Source organism: Orbicella franksi, chromosome 5 (assembly GCF_964199315.1).
Source record: "Orbicella franksi chromosome 5, jaOrbFran1.1, whole genome shotgun sequence".
NCBI classification, from domain to species: domain Eukaryota; kingdom Metazoa; phylum Cnidaria; class Anthozoa; order Scleractinia; family Merulinidae; genus Orbicella; species Orbicella franksi.
Genome location: NC_138149.1, coordinates 16,919,874 through 16,939,375, shown reverse-complemented (window position 1 = coordinate 16,939,375; position 19,502 = coordinate 16,919,874). Strand labels below are relative to the sequence as shown.

Genomic DNA, 19,502 nt, shown 5'->3' with positions numbered 1-19,502 from the left:
TATTAAACTTTAGACACAATATACATAACAATTCATAGGGTGTCATTATCCTGTTAACCCCATTTGCACCAAAAGATATCAACAAATTGGAAACTGCAAAGGACCAAAGTAAGCGCACTGAAGTCAAAACATTGCTGTTAATCCAGGTCATTTTGTTACTATCTCAGTAGCTGTTGTTTCCCTTGGGTGAAAATAGGGTTTACAGTGTGCTGTTAAAGAACTAAGATGCACCTAAACCATTACCTGTAGCAGTACAAAACTTTAAAACCATTAAGATCATATACACATGAAACACAATTCTTAAGGTGAAAGGGAGTAATGAAATGGTCTATAGATTGTTAAAATAAAAATAGGCAGCTTGCACTAAAATGTCACTATTTTTTTTTCAATGATTTGCCTTTTATCATTAAAAAATTTCACTCTCAAAAGATCGTACATGTAGCATTACAAATATAGTATAATCATACTACAGTGGTTATCAAAAAATGACATCTTTGTGCACACTGCCTACTCTCCTTACTGGTATTACTTGGGAGAATTGCATGGCCAATGCACATCACAGAGCTCTCAGTAGTACTTTGTAGCAACTTGATAAAGGTTCACAAAAAGGGAGTGATTATCAATTAGAGGGAAGGGGTATAACCGGTACTGAGAACTTGCGAGAACTATAATAACACACTGCACATTGTTAACTCACAGAGCTCCTAAATAAGTAAATAGAGATAAGGAGGTCTATTATACACGGGACTCCAAGTTGGAGGTCCCCTTGGCCCTATCTGAGCGACAAAGCTTGCTCAACTCAGTGACTTTGGTAAATACACGATCATGGGGCTCTAAAGATCGTGTCCACTTGGGCAGCCACTCCCAGTCGTGCAACACTTCTGGTAAATGACCAGGGGCTTTCCTCTGAAGGATATTAACGATAACAATAAACAAGAAGAGAAGCAGGAGGGGAGCTGCAACACCAAGGAGAATCTGCCAACCAGCCAAGGACAAGCCAAACACAGCTGCCGGAAGCAGGAAGAACCCAAACACCAGGTAAGCTATGGCAAACCATCGGTAGTCAGCAGTTTTGTTGCCGAGGGTCTTTGCAAAACTGATGGGTACTTTTCGCAGATAAGGAATAGGATACCACACAAGGATACCGGATATGTTGAAGAACAGATGGCAGAAGGCTATCTGAAGAGCTTTGTCCAAATTTGATGAACTGGCCAGGGCAGCCAGAACACCTGTAGCAGTCGTTCCAATGTTAGCACCCAGGGTCAATGGGAAGGCTCTTTCAAGAGACACCACTCCAACTCCAATAAGAGGTGTAAGTGCTGATGTGAAGATGGAACTGGACTGGACCAACATAGTTAATCCAGCACCAACTAGGATAGCCAAGTAACCAGTCAGATGTCGGAATGGTCCAGGAAAATCAGCATTGACAGTCTTCTTGATGATTTTGGCCATTTGACCACGCAGCATGGAATGCAGGGTCTTTACAATGCTGACAAGGCAGATGCACAGCAGGCCGATGGAGAGTACCAGCAATATGATGCCAATCTCTGTGTCGTTAAGTGGGGTGCGACTGAAGAGAAAATTGCATTTGACTTCTTCTTCAATCGTCTCATTCACAAGCACATAGTTGGTCATGTTAAGGGTAGCGTTTACCACAGTTTTATTAACTGTTTCAGTTCTCTCCTCTTTGCAGTGTTTGATGAGTGACATTGACTCAGCTGACTCATCTCCAAGTGCAATCTTCTCAATAATCTTTTTGTCTAACTGAATGATAAGCTTGGTAAAGGGCTCGGTGATCACTTTCAGTAACTTTTGGTTGGTTCCTTTCTTTTGGGTGAGTGGAAGTCTCTTAATGATCTCCCCAGTTAGATGCAATAAGTAGTGCGTGATGACTTCTAAAGGCAGAAATATGATCACAGACAACCAGTTAAATATGTCATGAACAGTTGCTCCAGCAAAGGCACGACGGAACTCATTTCGTTCAGCAGCTTGTGCCAGGGAGACTATGGTGTTGGTGACTGACGTTCCAATGTTGGCACCCATTACTATTGGAATAGCAGGTTCCACCTGCAAAACTGCAAAGATACACAATACATTAAACTCTCTTTACTTTGATAATGTGCACTACAAGGCACTTTGAATAGAAGGTCTGCTGGAGATATGTTGTCTTGCCTCCACCAATACTAAATTTACCCTCAGAATTTACACGAAACCAAACATACAAAGTACAAATGTCTAAATGTAAATTTTAATAAAAAAAAAAAATTGTGCTCATCAGAACCACTGTTTTCCAGATCAATTTTGTAGAGTCATGTTAGGTGGCAAACTATTCCAAACATGTGGACGAAATACAATTCAAAGATTTAAATATAGGTTGCTACTTGAATGTTTATGGCTCAGGTCACATGTTACGTAAATGACGCTATTAGGAAAAGTGCAGGCCTATAATATTATCAGTCCAGTATTATTTCATATATTTAGCTTAATTAAGCACAGCACTTCCCTAAAGGTTAACACATTTTTCTTTTTGTTTTGCTTTGGTTACACATCACGTTGAATGTGTCCAGGTTTGAATAACATTCTTTACGAAGGGAAAATAGCGTTACAGGTGAACTTAAGATCAACCCTTAGAGAGGTTAAAACTCGACTTATTTACATACACACAACTTTATTTGACAATTCAGGTCCACAGAACAGAATTTGTAAATAAGCAAATAGGATCCAGTAGATGGAGTCGGTTGTCAAATCATAAATTGTTCACAAAGATAACTAATAAAACTTACTCCCAGCAGCGACCATTGAAACGACGATGGAAGTTGTAGTGGAAGAACTCTGGACAAGAACGGTTGCCAAGATGCCGATCATCAAGCCGGCAACGGGGTTGGACAAGATCTTGTTTGAAGCAAATGCTTCGCCAGCCGCTTTTCCACCCAGCAATCGGAAGGCACTACTGAGAAAGTCCAGCGAGCAGATGAACAGGTAGAGAAGAGCAAGAAGAAGGAGTACTTTGCCAACGGAAAGAGCGACTCGTTTCACTTTTCCACGACCGTCAAGTTCTGTGGGCCCGCCAAAAAAAAAAGGATACTGTAAGAAGCGGGAAATTTGCCGAAATTAAAAAAGATCATAAAATGACAACAAACAGTAATACGAAATCGTACCAGACCACTTTGGTCCAAGATCCTGAAGTTCTGGCAAAGCCCATGGATCAAATTCTTCACTGATTTCGTCCTCGTGTGGCGGTTGAGTTCCCGCCTCTTCCTCCGCCGGCAAAAATGCCTTGTTGTGGCTCTGAGAATGAAATGATCAATGAGATTCTAACAGGATTTCAAGACAGCGAAAAACTTTTGAAACTAATCACACTTAAAAGCCAGAAAAAGCGTGCATGTGAAACTTGAGACCTACCGGCAAATTCTCTTGCCCGCGATTTTCCATTTCCACACCAACCAATTTGGAAGAACTTGTTAACAGGTCCGCCATCTTAGGTGAACTGACCGAATTTCTGAAGTGTTAGGAGTTTTATTGAAGCTTCAGCCCACCTGACACCTGTAAACCAATCATCTTCGAGATACGTCATAATCTCGCCTTTGATTGGTCACTGTGAATGATCCGAGCCATTGACATGATAGTCCCACGTGCCAAAACTGGACTTTGGATTGGCCGGAAGCTGTACTCCTCTCAGTTCGTACACGTGTAGCCTGTTCGTTCAGAACAAATAATTTTCCGTTTTCCCGTCCTTTCACCTCTTTCACTTTGGAGTCTGTTTCATCTCAGACGCCATTTACGGACAATAAACCGAGAAAAGGACAAAACGTTACTCGCAATATGAATCGTAACGAGGAATTCTTAGATTAAGATAGATGCGATATTCAAGATGGCAATTCATAACAGGTCTGTAGCAAGTTGTCGGAAAATGTTATTTGGTCGTTTCTCATCCTCTTTACTCATTCTATCTGGCTAAACTACAGGGAAGATGAACTGTATAGTGCATCTTGGATCGACCGATCAGCTATCGATAGTAGACATCTGGCCACTTCTGTTAATGTTATTGGTGTTTTCGTAGCTTCAAACTAACAAACCATAGCTTGAAGCGTGCCTCTGAAGTAATTTTCCCGCTATATTAGAGACATCTGAATTAGTAGACTCTCTAATGCAGCGACTCTTTTGGTCATCTTTTGTCCTGAAGTGGGACATATGAATAGTAAAAATGACCGGATAGTGTTGAAATTTTAACTTGGGCAGAGTAGCAGGCGTGAAACGAGGAGGGAAGCGGGGAGGGAAGCGGGGAGGGAGAAAGGGACGCACGCTATGAAATTTACCCCAGTCATGTCTGCTGTCACATGAAAAATAGGTGACGTTTCACCATTCACGCTCGACCGTGTGTTCTTCGCACGTTTTTATACGAGGAAAACAGGAAACCTCCTGATAAAGATTTCATTACGACAGATCACGTACCGATCGGCTGCCCAGAAGAACACGATCACTGGTTATAGGTTATCTCTGTTGAAGTGTTGAAAAGTAATAGGGTCATAACTAGCGAAAACGTTCAGGATTTTTGCTCCTTTCGAGATTTTGTGGTCACGTTCCCTTTTTCGTTCTTGATGAAACGTGCATCGATTGCGTGTGTCACGCATGGCTTAATTCATGGAATGCAATCAAACAACTTCAATTTTGTATCATTGCACTCTCGTTTTTTGGAAGAAGTATTTAAAATACTTCTTTCAAACAATACAATGGAATAGGACGTGTTTTTGTCCGTTATTTCATGCTCTTCCTCCCTGAGATTTATGCCAACGATTTATTGCCGTGCCGAGAGATAAAGTTTTCTTTGGATAATGTAAAGAATAAAATCCGAAGGCAAACACTTATCGCGTTGGCAATAACCTCACTTGTATTTGCCAGGATCAATATTGTGTAACTACAACAATCCAACACGATCCAACAAGTAACAAACCGTCAAGTTTAAATAAAATAAACTTTGACTCTGCGTTAAGGCTATCTGAAAGTGATAACTAAGGCACTTCAACATGTTCCACACGTCCTAAGGTCGCCTTTATGAGTTTAAGCAATGTAATGGCCGCTTGAACATTTGTAGAATGCATGTAATGATTACACACCGGATGGATCGCACCGGGAATATCCCGTGCGTATTCGTAGGATATACTCTTGCGATGAAGCCGGTGAAGACTGGATGTGGATTGTTGTATTTCACTGGTATTGATTATTGATCAAGACTGACTGCGGAACAGTTGCGATAAAGTTCTCAGACAAAACATGGTTAGCTAGGTTGGAGAGGAACGAGTTTGACTCACTTGGGAATCCCATGTAAAGCGAGTGAGACGGCTGAAACAGTAGCTAATAGTGTAAATCAATCCGTGTGTAAAAGCGTAAAAATTGCATAAATGATTAATACAACAAGACATGAAGACAATGAAATGAAAAAAAGAAAAATCAAAGAAATCAGTCGCTTTACCCCATGCTGTTACGGTACTGGAGTGCTGCTTCAATAAAACTACCCCAGAGAAGCTAGTAGATACGTAATATTTTTAAATAAATCTGCAGAGAAAGCGAACTGACTCGATATTAGACACGCTGGTAGAGCAGACTTGTTAACGTTATTCAGTTTGATCCGCCATGTAATTATTTATCAATTGTCACGCAGTGCTCCATGGTTTTCTGGAAGAATTGTGGCTAATATTTCTTTAGTAGGAATTTGGAGCAAGTTTGACTGAAACGAATCACGTCAGCAAAATTTTAGTGGGGTCTAGCTGGGTTGTAGTACCATTGGTAATGTACTTGAATTCACTATTCAGAACCACAAACCATGAGGTACTGAAAACAATGCATTGAGACTGAAAGAAATGGCAATACCATACTATACTTATATTGGAGGCGGTTATGCCAGTTTATCACCGATATATAGATATTTTCGATGACATTTTATTTGAGTCCTTACAGGGTTTCCGGTAAAACCACTATTGAAAGTGTTCATTACCTTGCAAGGTATTCGACGCCTGAATGGAGCCCGAGAATTTTCTTTCCCCGAACTTTGAATCAAATTAACACGACTGGGAAAAATTCTGAACACAGCGACCAAATGTCTCGAAATGTAGCAATAGAAGACTCTGAAAAAGACTCTTAAACTTTTCTCTTAATCCTAAGTCATGTATTGTGGGTCAAGAGAAGAGATTTTACACTTGCAAGAGGCAGGGCAAGAAATAAAGAAAACAGATCGATCCAGCAGGACTCCAGCAGGGCTGCAATTTGCAAATACGCGACTTTTACGAATCAACCCTTCAGATTTTAGAACCATGCACCCGATTCCAGTTTAGTGCGTAGACCGAGATTTTCAAAGCATGTGAATCAACGGGCATGATTTTACAATGCTCATCCGACTCTGACATGTTTAATGCTCTTTTGCTTTGTCATTTAAATGTCATACATTATCTCTTGGTTTATTTACTCGTACATGAACTTGTCGGTAGAGGCCGGTATCGTGTCGTTCGACCATAATCACGCCGCGATATGTTACAAATATACTAACGTGCCGATTATCGAATTCCCGGCACACAATTCCTGGCTCCCGTGTTTATTTATTACATCCACAAGAAGTTCCTGAACAGGCCGATAAAGATTGAGTCATGATGGGCACATCACGAAAGGCGAATGACTAATGCTAAACACTGCATTGAGATTTATCCATGATGTTATCATGATAGCATGTCCGTCAACTTTCATAATTCTAATTAAATTTTTATAAACGCAAGGTTCTGAACTCGTTTTAGAAATTTAATTTTACAAGTTAGTTTTGCAGGAATTTCTACGTGAGAAGACTACAGCGTAATAGCGTTTCAGCTGTTTATCTACGTTACTGATGACGCAAAATGGCTCAACACATAGCTGTTGTTGACTTTGTTTCCGATTGTTGATCAGCACTTGTATAGATTTTTTTTAATATCTTCCGGTTGGAAATATTCCAGTATTACATTTCAGAGTAAGACCAAGGAGATCCTTATCAGACTTCAGACTCAGTACAGGGTACTTCAGACTTTAACCTCTCGTGATGGCTCGCCTTACCGGATTGTGATAGAGACCTCTGTTGTGCCATACAGATCGCGTGTAAATTGCCTGGGTAAATAGCTTTCAATAAAGCTTCTCGTTACGGTCCGGCCTGTGTTACGGTGGTAACTGAAAGACGCACAATTCTAATTCGCCCAGTAGTGTGAGAACTTGTCAAACAATTCTAGGTTTGATTTGCACGAAGCAATTTGTGTTGTACTCTTGTCGCCAAACGAGTCCAAAACTGATTGTTTAGAAACTACGGCTGTTTTAGGGCTTCAAAGCCCTTTTCAGAATCGTACGATATTACGCAACACAAATCAGATTGTTTCACGTCAGCGAAACCAAGCGAAACCTACGATAGAATGAAATCGCGACTGTCTTGTGGGAGACGAAAAACATTTCCGATGTAGGAGTTTGAACGTGTGTGAAGTTATGTTATCGGAATACAAAAAAATGACCATTGAGAAGATTTCAATTTTTTGGATGTTTCCAGAGGATCTTGCATTTTCAAAGGCTCTCACGAAAAAGTTTGTTCCTATGGCTTGTTGGGCCGAAAAAAAAAAATTCTAGTGATTGTATTTCTTATCGATAGTTGTGCATCAAAAAGTAACGCAAGGCTATAGAACGCTGGCGTATTTTTACGGAGAAGTTGTAGCCCGAGCACTAAGCTTTTGGAAGGTTCATGCATGGTGGGAGGGAGGAAAAAAGAAGGAAAGGAAAAAGTAATATTCTCCGCCTCCCCAAGCCCTTAGAAGTCGTAGGAATACCCGACGCTCAGGTTTTGTTACTGTGTGATCAGTTGTGGGTCCATTTATATTTTGAGACGAAAGCACTTAATTGACCCCACGGGCAGGTTATGTCAAGTACACTTATCAATTACATATATGGTGATATCAACAGAGCAGATTCTGTTTCAGGACAAAGTACACGGTAAGCGTAAAGGCCGTAGAAATATCGCCGGAATTTATTGGTCTAACATTTCAACACACCATAGAATCAACGTGTTCCGCTACTTTGCTACACTCTTTTTATAGATTTCTCTGCCGATTTTGGGCTGAAAATACTCCGGTGAATATTCTTAGTTGAAGTAATTTTGGAGCCAAACTGCCATCGATAAAGCCTGAATCATGTTATTAGCCTTGAACATACGGCTAGTGTTGTTTTTAGCTTCTTCTGTTTTTGGCTAGTTTTGCAGTCCCCCCCACCCCCCTGGGCTCCACATTACTTCAGGATCTTCCACGGTGAAAAGTCGGCTGTATACAGTAGTCAAATTTTCCTTCATGGCTTACTATTGATCAATAATGAACCTGATACATTTCTTTTCTGAAACATATCTAGTATTTTCAATAACACTGAGTTTCACCGCTCTTCCCTTAATTAATCGGATCAATGTGGGACACCACTTATTTCGAATAAGTTGAAGTTCATTTTAATGCATTTCCTGGGGTAATCAAAATTTCCAAGGTAATAGTAAGGAAAAAAAATCCGAGATTGAGTGAGCCCCACCATAATTTTCGGGCAATTTTCAATTTTGAGCACTTCTAGAAAATTATTGCGAAGTATCGATATATTTTTTTTGCCAGCGTTTACGACATATGCTTGATAGTGTAAGTTTTTTTCCCCCATCCCTCGCTTGGCGAAAAAAGAACGCCTGATCGCATAGCCTGCGAGAGCATTCTTTTCAGGTTTTCTCGGCGCTTGAGACAAGAGCCAAAAAACCCGCATGCTTTCGTAGGCTAATGAAAGCAGCACATCCTCTGCGTCTATGGAACGCTTGTGCCCTGAATTTCCATGCACTGGGATTTCTTGAAATAAATGCACTAGAGGCAAAGTTTCTGCTGGAAGATGGGATTTTATATTCCTCCCCCACCCCATTACTTTAGGTCCTTGAGGCTTCAGGACCTTCTTCATTGCAAAGTCAGAAATGTATTCTACCCGTGCATATGGGAAACCTTATCATAGAAAATAGCCCAGATAAAAATTAAAGAAATGGCTACGAAAGTATTCTTCAGCTTTCTCCTCCTTTCGTTTCCTTTCATACGTAAAGAGGACTTTGTCTAGCGAATCAGCGGACTACCGTAAAATGATCCAGCGCGTTCATCGCACGACATCCAGCACAGTCTCCAACACATACCATACATGAAGTATCTCCTAGTAAGATTCCAAGATGGCGCATTCAGGTATTTCTGCGGGTGCGAAGGGTAGACTTGTCGCAGTGATCGGAGACGAAGTAAGCAGTTAATGGCCCATTTTTCATCCTAAAATGGCAGTTATATAAGAATAATTTTGTTTGTTTTTGTTTTTTTTCTTTTTAAGGACACTTGCACTGGCTTTTTACTGGGTGGAATAGGAGAAATCAACGGCAAGAGACAAAAGAATTTCCTAGTTGTAACCAAAGGTAAAAAAAATAGAATAACTTAAGGATGTCCTCCCTTAGGACCGATCGTTAAACTAATTCAGGGAGTAACCATTTTCTGTTGACGGTCGATTTGAGGACTAGGGCTTCAATGGTTTTTACAACTTGTGATTCTAGATCACTCGGTGAGGTCAACATCGAGACAAAAAACATCGCTCAATCGTTGCTATCGATCTTTAATAATCTTTAATAAGTATACTCCTTAAACAGTGGAACTATACTAGGAGTTTAAAATAACATAATAAAAGCACGTAATAAATAATTACAATATGTATGTATACAATAAAAATTATAAGTTAGTAAAAGATAAGATAAAATAGATTAAGTATAATCTCGTCGAGACAAGTGAGGACGTCTGGATATACATTATACAAAAGATTTAATGGCTGCAAGAGCAATAGTCTTAAAATTATGATGGATGGAAATTATTATCGATGGACACATAAAAATTGTCTAGATTCACAAAGTATCACAAGGTTTGGGAGAACCTCTCAGGGTAGCACTAAGTATCAAGGACTGATCACAAGTTATCATGTGACGTTAGAAAGTATCGCAAAATATAGCAAAATATCAGAAGGTGTCACAAGGCATCACATGGTATCGAAGTAAACAAAGTGCTGCAAGTTATAGCAAAACATCAGAAGGTGTAGCAAGGTATCAAAGTAATTTAACAAGACATTGCGAGATGTGGGAAAACATCCGAAGGTGGCGAAATATCAAAGTGTAATTCACAATTTGTCACAAGGTGTCACAAGTTATTGCATGTTATCTCAAGGTATTACAGTTTGCAAAGTAGCTTTTGTTTATACATTTTCATCAGTACTTGTCTACTTAGGGCACAAAACCTGGATGTAAGGTTTTTACTGTTTTTTTTCTATGATTGATGCAGAGTAGAATTACTTTGAAACCAATTAGGTGCTTTTTTTTTTTTTATCAAAAAGGGCTGCATGATTCATAGCCTGACACTTGCCACCTCTATGTGATATGCATTACAACTCAAGATCTTTTGTTAGATATGCCATGTGCTGCTTATACATTGAAAAATAATCAAATATAAGTTCACTCTTTCATTTATATTTTGTATCGCCTTCATGCAATCTTCTTGTTCATTCTAATCATCCAACTTTGCTCCCTCTTCTCTTCTCAAGGGTAAGACAGATGGCTACAATTTTTTAAAAGCTATAATTATACAGATGGTTGAATTGATAAGCAAGTCAACATGTGAAATATTGCATATTTAAACTGTTGGAAAAAGATTTTCGCTATGCTTGTAGGTTAGATTTTAACCTGGGACCTCAGTGATACTGGTGCAGTGTTCTACCAACTGAGCTATTTGCAAGAGCTTGAGATTTCTTCTCATGTCAGAGAAATTTCTTTAAAAATTTGCAAGGCACTGGCAACTTACAAGGCAGCAATATTTGTGATAAGAGCTCTTTTTAAACTTGATGTGACCTTGGAATACTTTGCAGTACCTTGTTACACTGAGTGTTCCCTTCGATATATTTTATCACTGATTGATATATTGAGATGGCTGGTTATTGGCCAAGTTCTTTTTTTGCATGTTTATGGACTGAGATGGAGTTGAGGTCTATAAACTTGCAAAAAAAGAATAAGACCGATATCCAGCCATCTTGACTGAACAAGCTTGGTCAATAAAGGATTTATTATGTGGCTTTGGGGTAGTCCAGAGTAGGCAAGATAGCCTCATCTTGCCTGCTTGGGTAGCCAATCACAGCTCAGGATTTGGTTTGTCTTACCCGCGTACTAAGCTAGCCATATGATAAATATTGATACTATGCCATAGTAGGAATCCCAAGAAGGAATCATACTGACTCCAACCTAAAATTTCGGTAGAATTTTATCATCCAAAATTATGCGGATTATTAGAATCACATTGAGGGGATACAAAAGTTCTTGTAGTTTGCTAATAAAATTCACTTTGAAATCCAGTTTTTTCATTGCTGTTTTGAGTTCTACTTGTCAATTGCCTTTATACTTAACATAAACTTTGGAAAGTAAGGATGCCCTGAAAGTAGCGACCCCCTGAAAGTAACATCAAAAACTTGTGTCCCCTAATATGTCCCTAAAGTAGCGAGCCCTCTGAAAGTAGCAATCCCACCCCCAACCACCCCACCTCCCCGAAAATAGTGAGACCCAAGTTGAATAGTTGAATATTTATTTTTACAGTCAATAGTCAGGTGAAAGTTAAATATGGTAACTTGATTTAAGGCACTCTACTACAAGGGAACTCATTGCTTATGCCACAAGGCGCTTTGAAATGTCAATTCCTGCTACATCAGTTAATGAAGAAATGATTGATCATTGCAGTTACATACACAATTTAAGCAGTTGTGAAATTAAAGCCTGAACTATCAAATATCAAGCTATCAACTATCAAGCCAACTAGGAGCTGGGGCCTGTTTCTCGAAAGCCGCAGAAACTTTTCGGGCCTGTGAAGCCATAGCGAAATCTCAAACCTTACGATTCGAGAGCTGTTTTACTCACATATTCTTAATATGAAGATAAGTTCCCTTTATACAAGAAGTTTCAAGCATACACTTCTCTGTTCTTAGATACAGATGGACTAAAAATGGCTTTACGGGGCTGAAAAGTTTCCGGGGCTTTCTAGAAACAGGCCCCTGGTCACTTTGTGAGATTTTAATATACCATTAGACAATGAAGAATTCAAATGAATATATGACAGATCATATCGGTGAACTGTGGAGAAAGATATGAAGAAATGATTGATCATCGCAGTTACATACACAACTTAAGCAGTTGTGAAATTAAAGCCTGGAAAAAAAAATTCAGGCCTGAACAGGATTCGAACTCATGACCTTTGTGATACCAGTGTAGTTCACAAATATGATCTTTCATATATTCATTTGCATACATCAGTTAATGTTGCGCCGTGCTAAAACAAAACTTTCTTGTAGAATTTTCATCAAGTAATAAGAATGTAATATAGGAAAGTTTGATCCAAATGAATATCATTTTCAACAGGAGCGTATTAAAAGGAACGTTTCTTCAAATTTAAATTGAAAACTCAACCAGCGCACTGAGATATTGTTACAGCAGACTAACATAGCAGGGCATCATGAAGTACAAACATTTTATGGTATCTGCTGACTAGCTTTCCTGTCAACCACTGACAACACAGTTTAGACATACATTGTAAAGAATTTACCCATGTGGCAGCAAAATAGATATAAACTGGAAGAAGAGCCCGGTCGTAACAACTTAATATAACATTTTTTGCTGTCTGAAAGTAACGACCCTTCAAAAGCGACAACCCCCCGAAAGTAATGAGCCCCAAAGGCTGTTAATGCCAAAAGTAACAAGGGTTGTTACTTTGGGAAGTTTATTGTATATCATGCAAACCCACCTACCATGCTTAGTAATTAGTAATTTAAACTATTAGAAAAAAAGAAATATGACCAATTAGGCCAATTAGGATATGAATCAATGCTGTAAATTATCAAAGAACTTGTTGTAACGTCACAAGACCTGTTTGGTTGCTTAAACAATACTATGAATTTAATGAGTGGTAGAACAGGCAGAAAAAGTTGTTTCATCAAAACTGAAGTTTTGTAAGGCTTTTAGTAACCTAATAAGTATTATTAAGAACAGAAATTAAGAAACTCTCTGGTTACCAATTCTACCTTCTGAATCTCAATGACGGTGTTTGATTTCTGATCATAATAAGCATAGATTTTTATTTCTCCATTTTCTCTTTAGTTTTAGTCGATTGAAAATGTATTTCAGTCACCCAAGACAGTCTCTAAATCATTAGCTTTTATTTCAAAGCTCTTTAGAATATCACTTCTTAATTATCTTCAGATCAATTGTAAGAATTAAAAAACGCAAGTTGTGCAAGAGTGTTTTTTTTTGTGAAGTGTCGGAGATAGGAGTATTCAGGGAGCTGTTTACAGTATTGATTTGGTTAATTTGACAAGTTTTTTTGGTTGCGATGTACAGCAAGAAAGAAACTGGGAATTTATGACCTACATGCAATGTTACATTGCTCATGGTAAGATAGCTGAATAGTAAGCCATAAAATGTTTGACTGAACAAACTACGGTAATCTGACACGTCTCCAGATTAATGCAGATACCATCTTATATTCTAACAGGCAATTTGATTCGTTCTTTGATACAACCCACACTGTGATTGGTGTGACACACGCACATGCATAACTCCCTCACTCACTGATCATGTAGCCCTTTTAACCCCCAAGAGGAATTTTTGCTCAAAAATACTCAAGTTAAATAAGAGACCTTTTCGCATTTTATACAAGTCGTAAGTTTACCCTTTTTACACAACACAACACAACACAACACAATGCTACTTCACTGAAAATAGAAAAAAAGAGAAAAAAAACCTCTCTGACACGTTGAAAGTGTGATTTAATTAAGTTGCACTTTAACTTGGTGCCACACAGTCTTCAAAGAACATTTGAGCAGTTTTCATACTTTTTACCTTTAAAAATATTGCACTGAAATGAATGTCACCTTGAAACAATAGCCGATAACTTGTCAGCTCTAATTGAATTTACTCCCATATAAAAAACAAAAGTGTCAAGTTACCATTGGTAACTAAAGATAGCAAACATCTCGTGGGAAAGAGTGGTGACGATTCATCAGCTCTAATTGAATTTACTCCCTTGTGAAAAACAAGAGTGTCAAATTACCCTTTGTAACTAAAAAATAAAACTATCTCGTTATATTTGCATGCAACAAGAACAAAACAATCGTTACCTGCACTTACTGTTGTAAACGTTAGAACTCTTTCAAATCTAAATAGTCTCGTCTCCTCTAAAACATGTCCTAAGAACTAGAAGTGACGATTCGTGACCTCTAATTGAATTTAGTCCTTGTGAAAAACAAAAGTATCAAGTTACCTTTGTAACTATGAATGAAAATCAGTCCATTTGCATACTACTAACTCACAAACTGTTTGAAAACTCAAGGCTCATCTTGTTCATAACGAAAATTCTCAGCCTAACCCACAAAAAATGTTGAAGTAAACCCAATATATGAATACTTCCTCCTCTTTAATAGAAGAATAAATATGGCCGTTCTGAACTCCATCGGGATCAAATCTTCTCACACACCATTTACCTTTACAACAAGAAATTTGATTGGCTGTTTATAGTAGATCCAATCTGATTGGAGTGACATACATACATCTCTTACTCACTCACTCACTCATCCATTGACCCGTCCATAACGCACCCGACGCGCTGACTAAGAGGTATTTTTTTTATGAAAAACTAACTCAAAAATGACAGAAGTATCCATTTTTGTGTCAGTTTAAAAACATGTTCTTGTTCAACATCATAAACTTCATAATTATTATAAATCTCAAAGTATTGACAATTCAAAATTTTGCATGGTGGTTAATGTTTCCTATGCCTCAAAGAAAGAAAAAGAATAGCTTTGGATTGGTTTAAGTTGAGAATCTTAGAATATATTTGGATTTAGAAATTATCAAGATCTAATAGTAAAATGCCACTGAATTTGCGAACAGACAAGTAATAGTAATAAAGGAAATCAATATCTTTAACGTTTGGAATGGGATAGATTGCATTCAATAAATTGGTGTTGGTCTGGTATATTCTAAGACATAAGTGTCATTCTTGTAATTGTTAATGGTTTTATCATTTTGTTATTTTACTTGTGTAAGATGGAATTGAATTATATTTTGTTTTGCAGAAACATCAGTGAGTGAACTTGAAGAAGCTTTCTTGCACTTTACTAGTAGAAGTGATATTGCCATTCTATTGATAAATCAAAATGTAGGTGCAGGGTATTTTTTTCAACAATAATTATTTCCTTATATAATGATATTGTTATATTATGAGACATTTTTGATCTAATTGTTTTGGTATGTCATAGTCATTCCTCTTCACAGACACGTTGTTAACACAAACAATTGGCCACCATTTTGATTTAAAAACAACGGCTCACTATTGGGCTCGTTACTCACTATCTACAACTGAATAGATAGTGAGTAGCCCAGCCAAAAAGCATATGGCATTCGTGATATTATACTAATCAATGGGATTATCAGTGAAGTTCACTGATATTTCTAGTGAATATCAAGAGTGAGATTCTTCCCCATATTGTCATTAGTTCCTGTTTGTGATATTGTTAAAATGACAATCTAAACTTAGAAACTCCCTAGGAATTTGTTCATGTGTAGAATTTTATCATACCTTAAATTTTGGTTAACTTAACAAAAATTTTCTATTAATTTAGAACTCAGAGCCAATGACAATAATGAAAGTCATAATTCTAAAATGTTATCAAGAAAAGAAAATGTCCACGATTTAATGGGAAATTTCTCGCAATGAAGTTATAAGGACCATAAATATTTTGTCTGCAAATAACAGAAAAAGTAGGATTAATGGGAAACAATACATTTAAGCTGTAATGTCAATTGCTCTGTAGGAAATTATCATGATTTTTTGTTGTTGTTCAGATTGCGGAGGAGATCCGACATATACTTGATAATTATGACAAGGCTATCCCAGCCATTCTTGAGATACCATCCAAGGAACATCCTTATGATCCATCCAAGGACTCAATTTTAAGGAGAGCAAAGGTAATTAATGATATATTTTTCGTATTTAACTTTCCTAAATGTGCTATGATAATACGTTAACATACACTGTCTTGTTTCTGAGCCCCAGTGGATTATTGCGCAGATACCATTATAGCAGCCATGGGTTGCAGCTTGTTACTCTAAAACCATTACTATTGGAAACTTGAATCATATTAAAATGATTATGGCATATCTTTGATCAAATGACAGGCATATCCACGTCACCAAATGAATTACAAAATACCATTACCCAAAGACTGGTGTAAACACAAACGCAATGCTTTGTATTACAAATCCAGGGAAATTTATTTTGTTCAAAAATTTTCATGTGGAAGCTGCAATCCAAATTTGTGGAAAAAAGCGAAGGTTTTAAATATTTTCCACATAGTTTGGTCACTAAGGTTTATACAATAATGGAATTCAATTCATTTAATAATATTTTCAACATTTCTGTTACATTTGTTTTCAGGGACTATTCAGTGCAGACGACTTCAAGTAGAGTCCACAGCTACTAACTGCAACCAAATTACAAATTTACAAGGTTCATTATAACATTTTTTGCAGATCTGCATTGTTATGTAATTAAATTAAACTGTAGTATAATTACAAATTTGATAGACTGAAACAACAATTCAGACTTATTTAATGAGGGAAAAATTCCAAAAAATGAGATATTGTAAATTACATCTAGCTAGTCAAGGCATATGGTTGGTACAACCTTAGCTTTAGCAAAATCGGCTAGTTTGAATAAAGAGGGACCTTCAGCAATTAGGACAGGAACTCCAAAGACAGCTATATCCATTGAAAAGTTGTAATTTTATTTTCCTCGAGAGTCTGGCAATTATCCCCCATTTTCAATTTGTCTGTTGTTTGAAGAACTAGCCCAGACTAAATGTTTTAAGCTTGTATTCAATTCCAATGAGAAATGATGTGTCATGCAAATTTGGTAATTACACAATTTTGAACTGTTTTGCAGAGGACAGCTTATAAAAGCTTATAGTTGTGTTTTGTTTATTGATGTTCTCCTTGCTGTTGCGGTGTGCTAGAGCTCCTTTACCCAGACATGGTTCATGTTGGAGGGAATTAAATCTTGAATTGGAAATAATGCCGATTGATATAGACTAGCTAAACAAGCAAAGTTGTGTGGCACCTTTTTTTCTGAAAATTATGCAGCAATTATTATAGTTACATTCCAAAGCGAGCACAGTAGTGTCCCACCTTTGTAATATACCTACTTTTTTTCCATTTAACTCCCTTTGCATATAACACCGACACCTCCTTGATATAACCATAATTCGGTGACCCCTTGGCAGTTGTGCTAGTGGGGTTCCAATCATAATAATATTATTAATATTCATGTTCTGAATTTACAGGACTGCTCATATACATTTAGTCAGCAGTTTTAGTCATTATTTGGGGAATAATAAACAGTCCCAAAATTTTAATTTAATAACAATGCAAATAAAAACGTGGTCTTATTTTATTTGGAAAAATTTGTCTGTTGTCAATCCATGTTGCGGCCGTCTGTTCAGTAACTGATTACATGTGATGTCAAAATGTGGTAAGAACTTGTTCTTACCCTGTTTTGAATCTTATGTGGTCAATTACTGAACAGACACTTGGCAAATACAAAAAGTGATAATGATATCATCTATAAATGTCCTTCAAATGATCATAAGTATTGTATGAACCAATCAAAATCCAAGGATAATTTCACCTGTTGTATAAATTTCTATTGAAATGGAAATCAACTGAAATAGATTAGTTGCAATAAGGCCCAGTTCATACGTCGCATTTCTGCCGTGTCAAATTCAATTCAATTAAGTGCGGCAGAAATGCGACTGTGGATTCATATGTTGCACTTGTGTCGTACTTAATTCAGAATTTATACTGTCGGGTATGTTGGCAAGCGGAAAATGTTTTAAACGTAGAGTATTCAATATAGCAGACGAAAATATTGAGCGACGAAGGACTTTAATTTTTCTAAAACTTGTCCGCCAATGGAACAAGAAGGGGAAGGCTGACAACGGAGCAGTATGTGTTGCAATATGTTCAGGTTGCATCGGGTCGAGAACGGCCAAGTTTCTTCTTTTTCTTTGGCAGGAAAACATTTATGCATGCTCAATACATTAACATAATGTATGCATTAGATTCGAGACGGCAGAAATTCGACGTCTGAATCAGTGTCGCATTTCTGTCGGATAATGCGACAAGACCAGTCGAACATGCGGCAGAAATGCGGCAGCCAATTCAGATGTTGAATTTCTGTCGAATTTAATTCGTTGAATTGAATTCGATGCGGCAGAAATGCGACGTATGAACCTGGCGTAAGACAGCATTAAAAGTATTAAATGTACGAGCAGTACAAGGATGATCTGGTTATGAGTCTGAATGATTTAAAGTTGTAACTGATCCATTGTTAGTGTTATGTACAATATGAAATAAGTGTTTTATTGAGTTCAAAAAGAATATGTCATTTGCAATGAAATTTATTAATCTGAGAAAATCAAAGAAATTTTAGTAAGACTAAAATTTGATTGCTTGGTCATTTTCAGGGGTGGGATGGGTATTGATATGCCATAAAATTTTGTCTGTTTGGTGGGGTTGTTTAGAAAGAATGTTGCTTTCCAGGAATAACTGGTTCCATTTAATGCATTTAACACAAAAACAAGATGCTGTAACAGAACTTACTTGAGCTTCTTTTACAAAATGTACATCTGCATTGTTTGTCTCAGAAAATCAGTTCAGACTATGAGACCATTGTGAAGTGCAGTTAGACTGCACTTATTTGAACTCGATTATTTCGAATTCCCCGTTATTTTGAGCTCAAAACAATTTCCCTTGGAACTGCTCTTCAGTCATTCACTATTGGCTATTTCAAACTATTTTTTGTTTCCCCAGAGTTCGAAATAGTGGGGTTCGACTGTATATTTTAACACGTAAATCAAACAAGATAGGTGAACCTTTAGAAAGATCCCTCTTACTGTAAGTTACTCTTTATTACACAGAGACCCTGGCTGTTATCACACAGACTATTTCTTATGCAATGATGAAACTACTGGGTTACCCATTCTCTTCACCCTGTTCATCACTAAACATCTTATGCACTTTAACTAACATATACATCATCCTTTAATTCTATGGTCAAGTGAATCCCTGACAACCTTTTAAGATAAATAATTATATAAATAAACCCATAACTATGAGTGCTCCGAACTGAAATTTTGTGTTCATTTTGTGTAAGGCGCGTCGCCTATTTACCGAGTGGAGACTAGGTCCGAGTGATGACATGTTGTAAAAAAGGAAACGTGAGCTGGACGTTCGGGTCGAAGAGCAGATGAATATTGTTATAAATTTTGTTGCGTTTATGGAATAAATCGTTCATTTTCATGGTCCTTCGAGCCGGATATTGGATTTGGAG

The 19,502-nt window shown here is 37.5% G+C and overlaps 2 protein-coding genes across 2 annotated transcripts; one reads left to right on the top strand and one right to left on the bottom strand.

Annotated features, from left to right (window-relative positions):
• Nucleotides 1-327: 327 nt before the first annotated feature.
• On the bottom strand, nucleotides 328-3,581 carry LOC145486420 (sodium-dependent phosphate transport protein 2B-like). The gene is made up of 4 exons (XM_081465082.1): nucleotides 3,403-3,581; nucleotides 3,159-3,288; nucleotides 2,784-3,056; nucleotides 328-2,075 (listed from the first exon to the last, which is right to left on the bottom strand). The coding sequence occupies exons 1-4, from the start codon at nucleotides 3,475-3,477 to the stop codon at nucleotides 736-738; spliced, it is 1,818 nt and encodes a 605-aa protein (XP_081321208.1). The 5' UTR covers nucleotides 3,478-3,581; the 3' UTR covers nucleotides 328-735.
• A 3,347-nt stretch (nucleotides 3,582-6,928) lies between these two features.
• On the top strand, nucleotides 6,929-17,564 carry LOC145486421 (V-type proton ATPase subunit F-like). Its single transcript, XM_081465084.1, has 5 exons — nucleotides 6,929-9,289; nucleotides 9,376-9,457; nucleotides 15,190-15,272; nucleotides 15,959-16,081; nucleotides 16,551-17,564. Exons 1-5 carry the CDS (start codon nucleotides 9,227-9,229, stop codon nucleotides 16,578-16,580), a joined length of 381 nt encoding a protein of 126 aa, XP_081321210.1. The 5' UTR covers nucleotides 6,929-9,226; the 3' UTR covers nucleotides 16,581-17,564.
• The last annotated feature ends 1,938 nt before the right edge of the window (nucleotides 17,565-19,502 follow it).

Excerpts from the sequence above, each read along its gene's own strand:
- LOC145486421 (XM_081465084.1), top strand. The coding sequence starts at position 9,227 with ATGGCGCATTCAGGTATTTCTGCGGGTGCGAAGGGTAGACTTGTCGCA. Across the intron at positions 9,290-9,375 it reads TCGCAGTGATCGGAGACGAA|GACACTTGCACTGGCTTTTT; the intron begins GTAAGCAGTTAA and ends TTTCTTTTTAAG. Across the intron at positions 16,082-16,550 it reads CAATTTTAAGGAGAGCAAAG|GGACTATTCAGTGCAGACGA; the intron begins GTAATTAATGAT and ends ATTTGTTTTCAG.
- LOC145486420 (XM_081465082.1), bottom strand. The coding sequence starts at position 3,477 with ATGGCGGACCTGTTAACAAGTTCTTCCAAATTGGTTGGTGTGGAAATG. Across the intron at positions 3,289-3,402 it reads GCGGGCAAGAGAATTTGCCG|AGCCACAACAAGGCATTTTT; the intron begins GTAGGTCTCAAG and ends TTTCATTCTCAG. Across the intron at positions 2,076-2,783 it reads TTCAATGGTCGCTGCTGGGA|TTTTGCAGGTGGAACCTGCT; the intron begins GTAAGTTTTATT and ends GTATCTTTGCAG.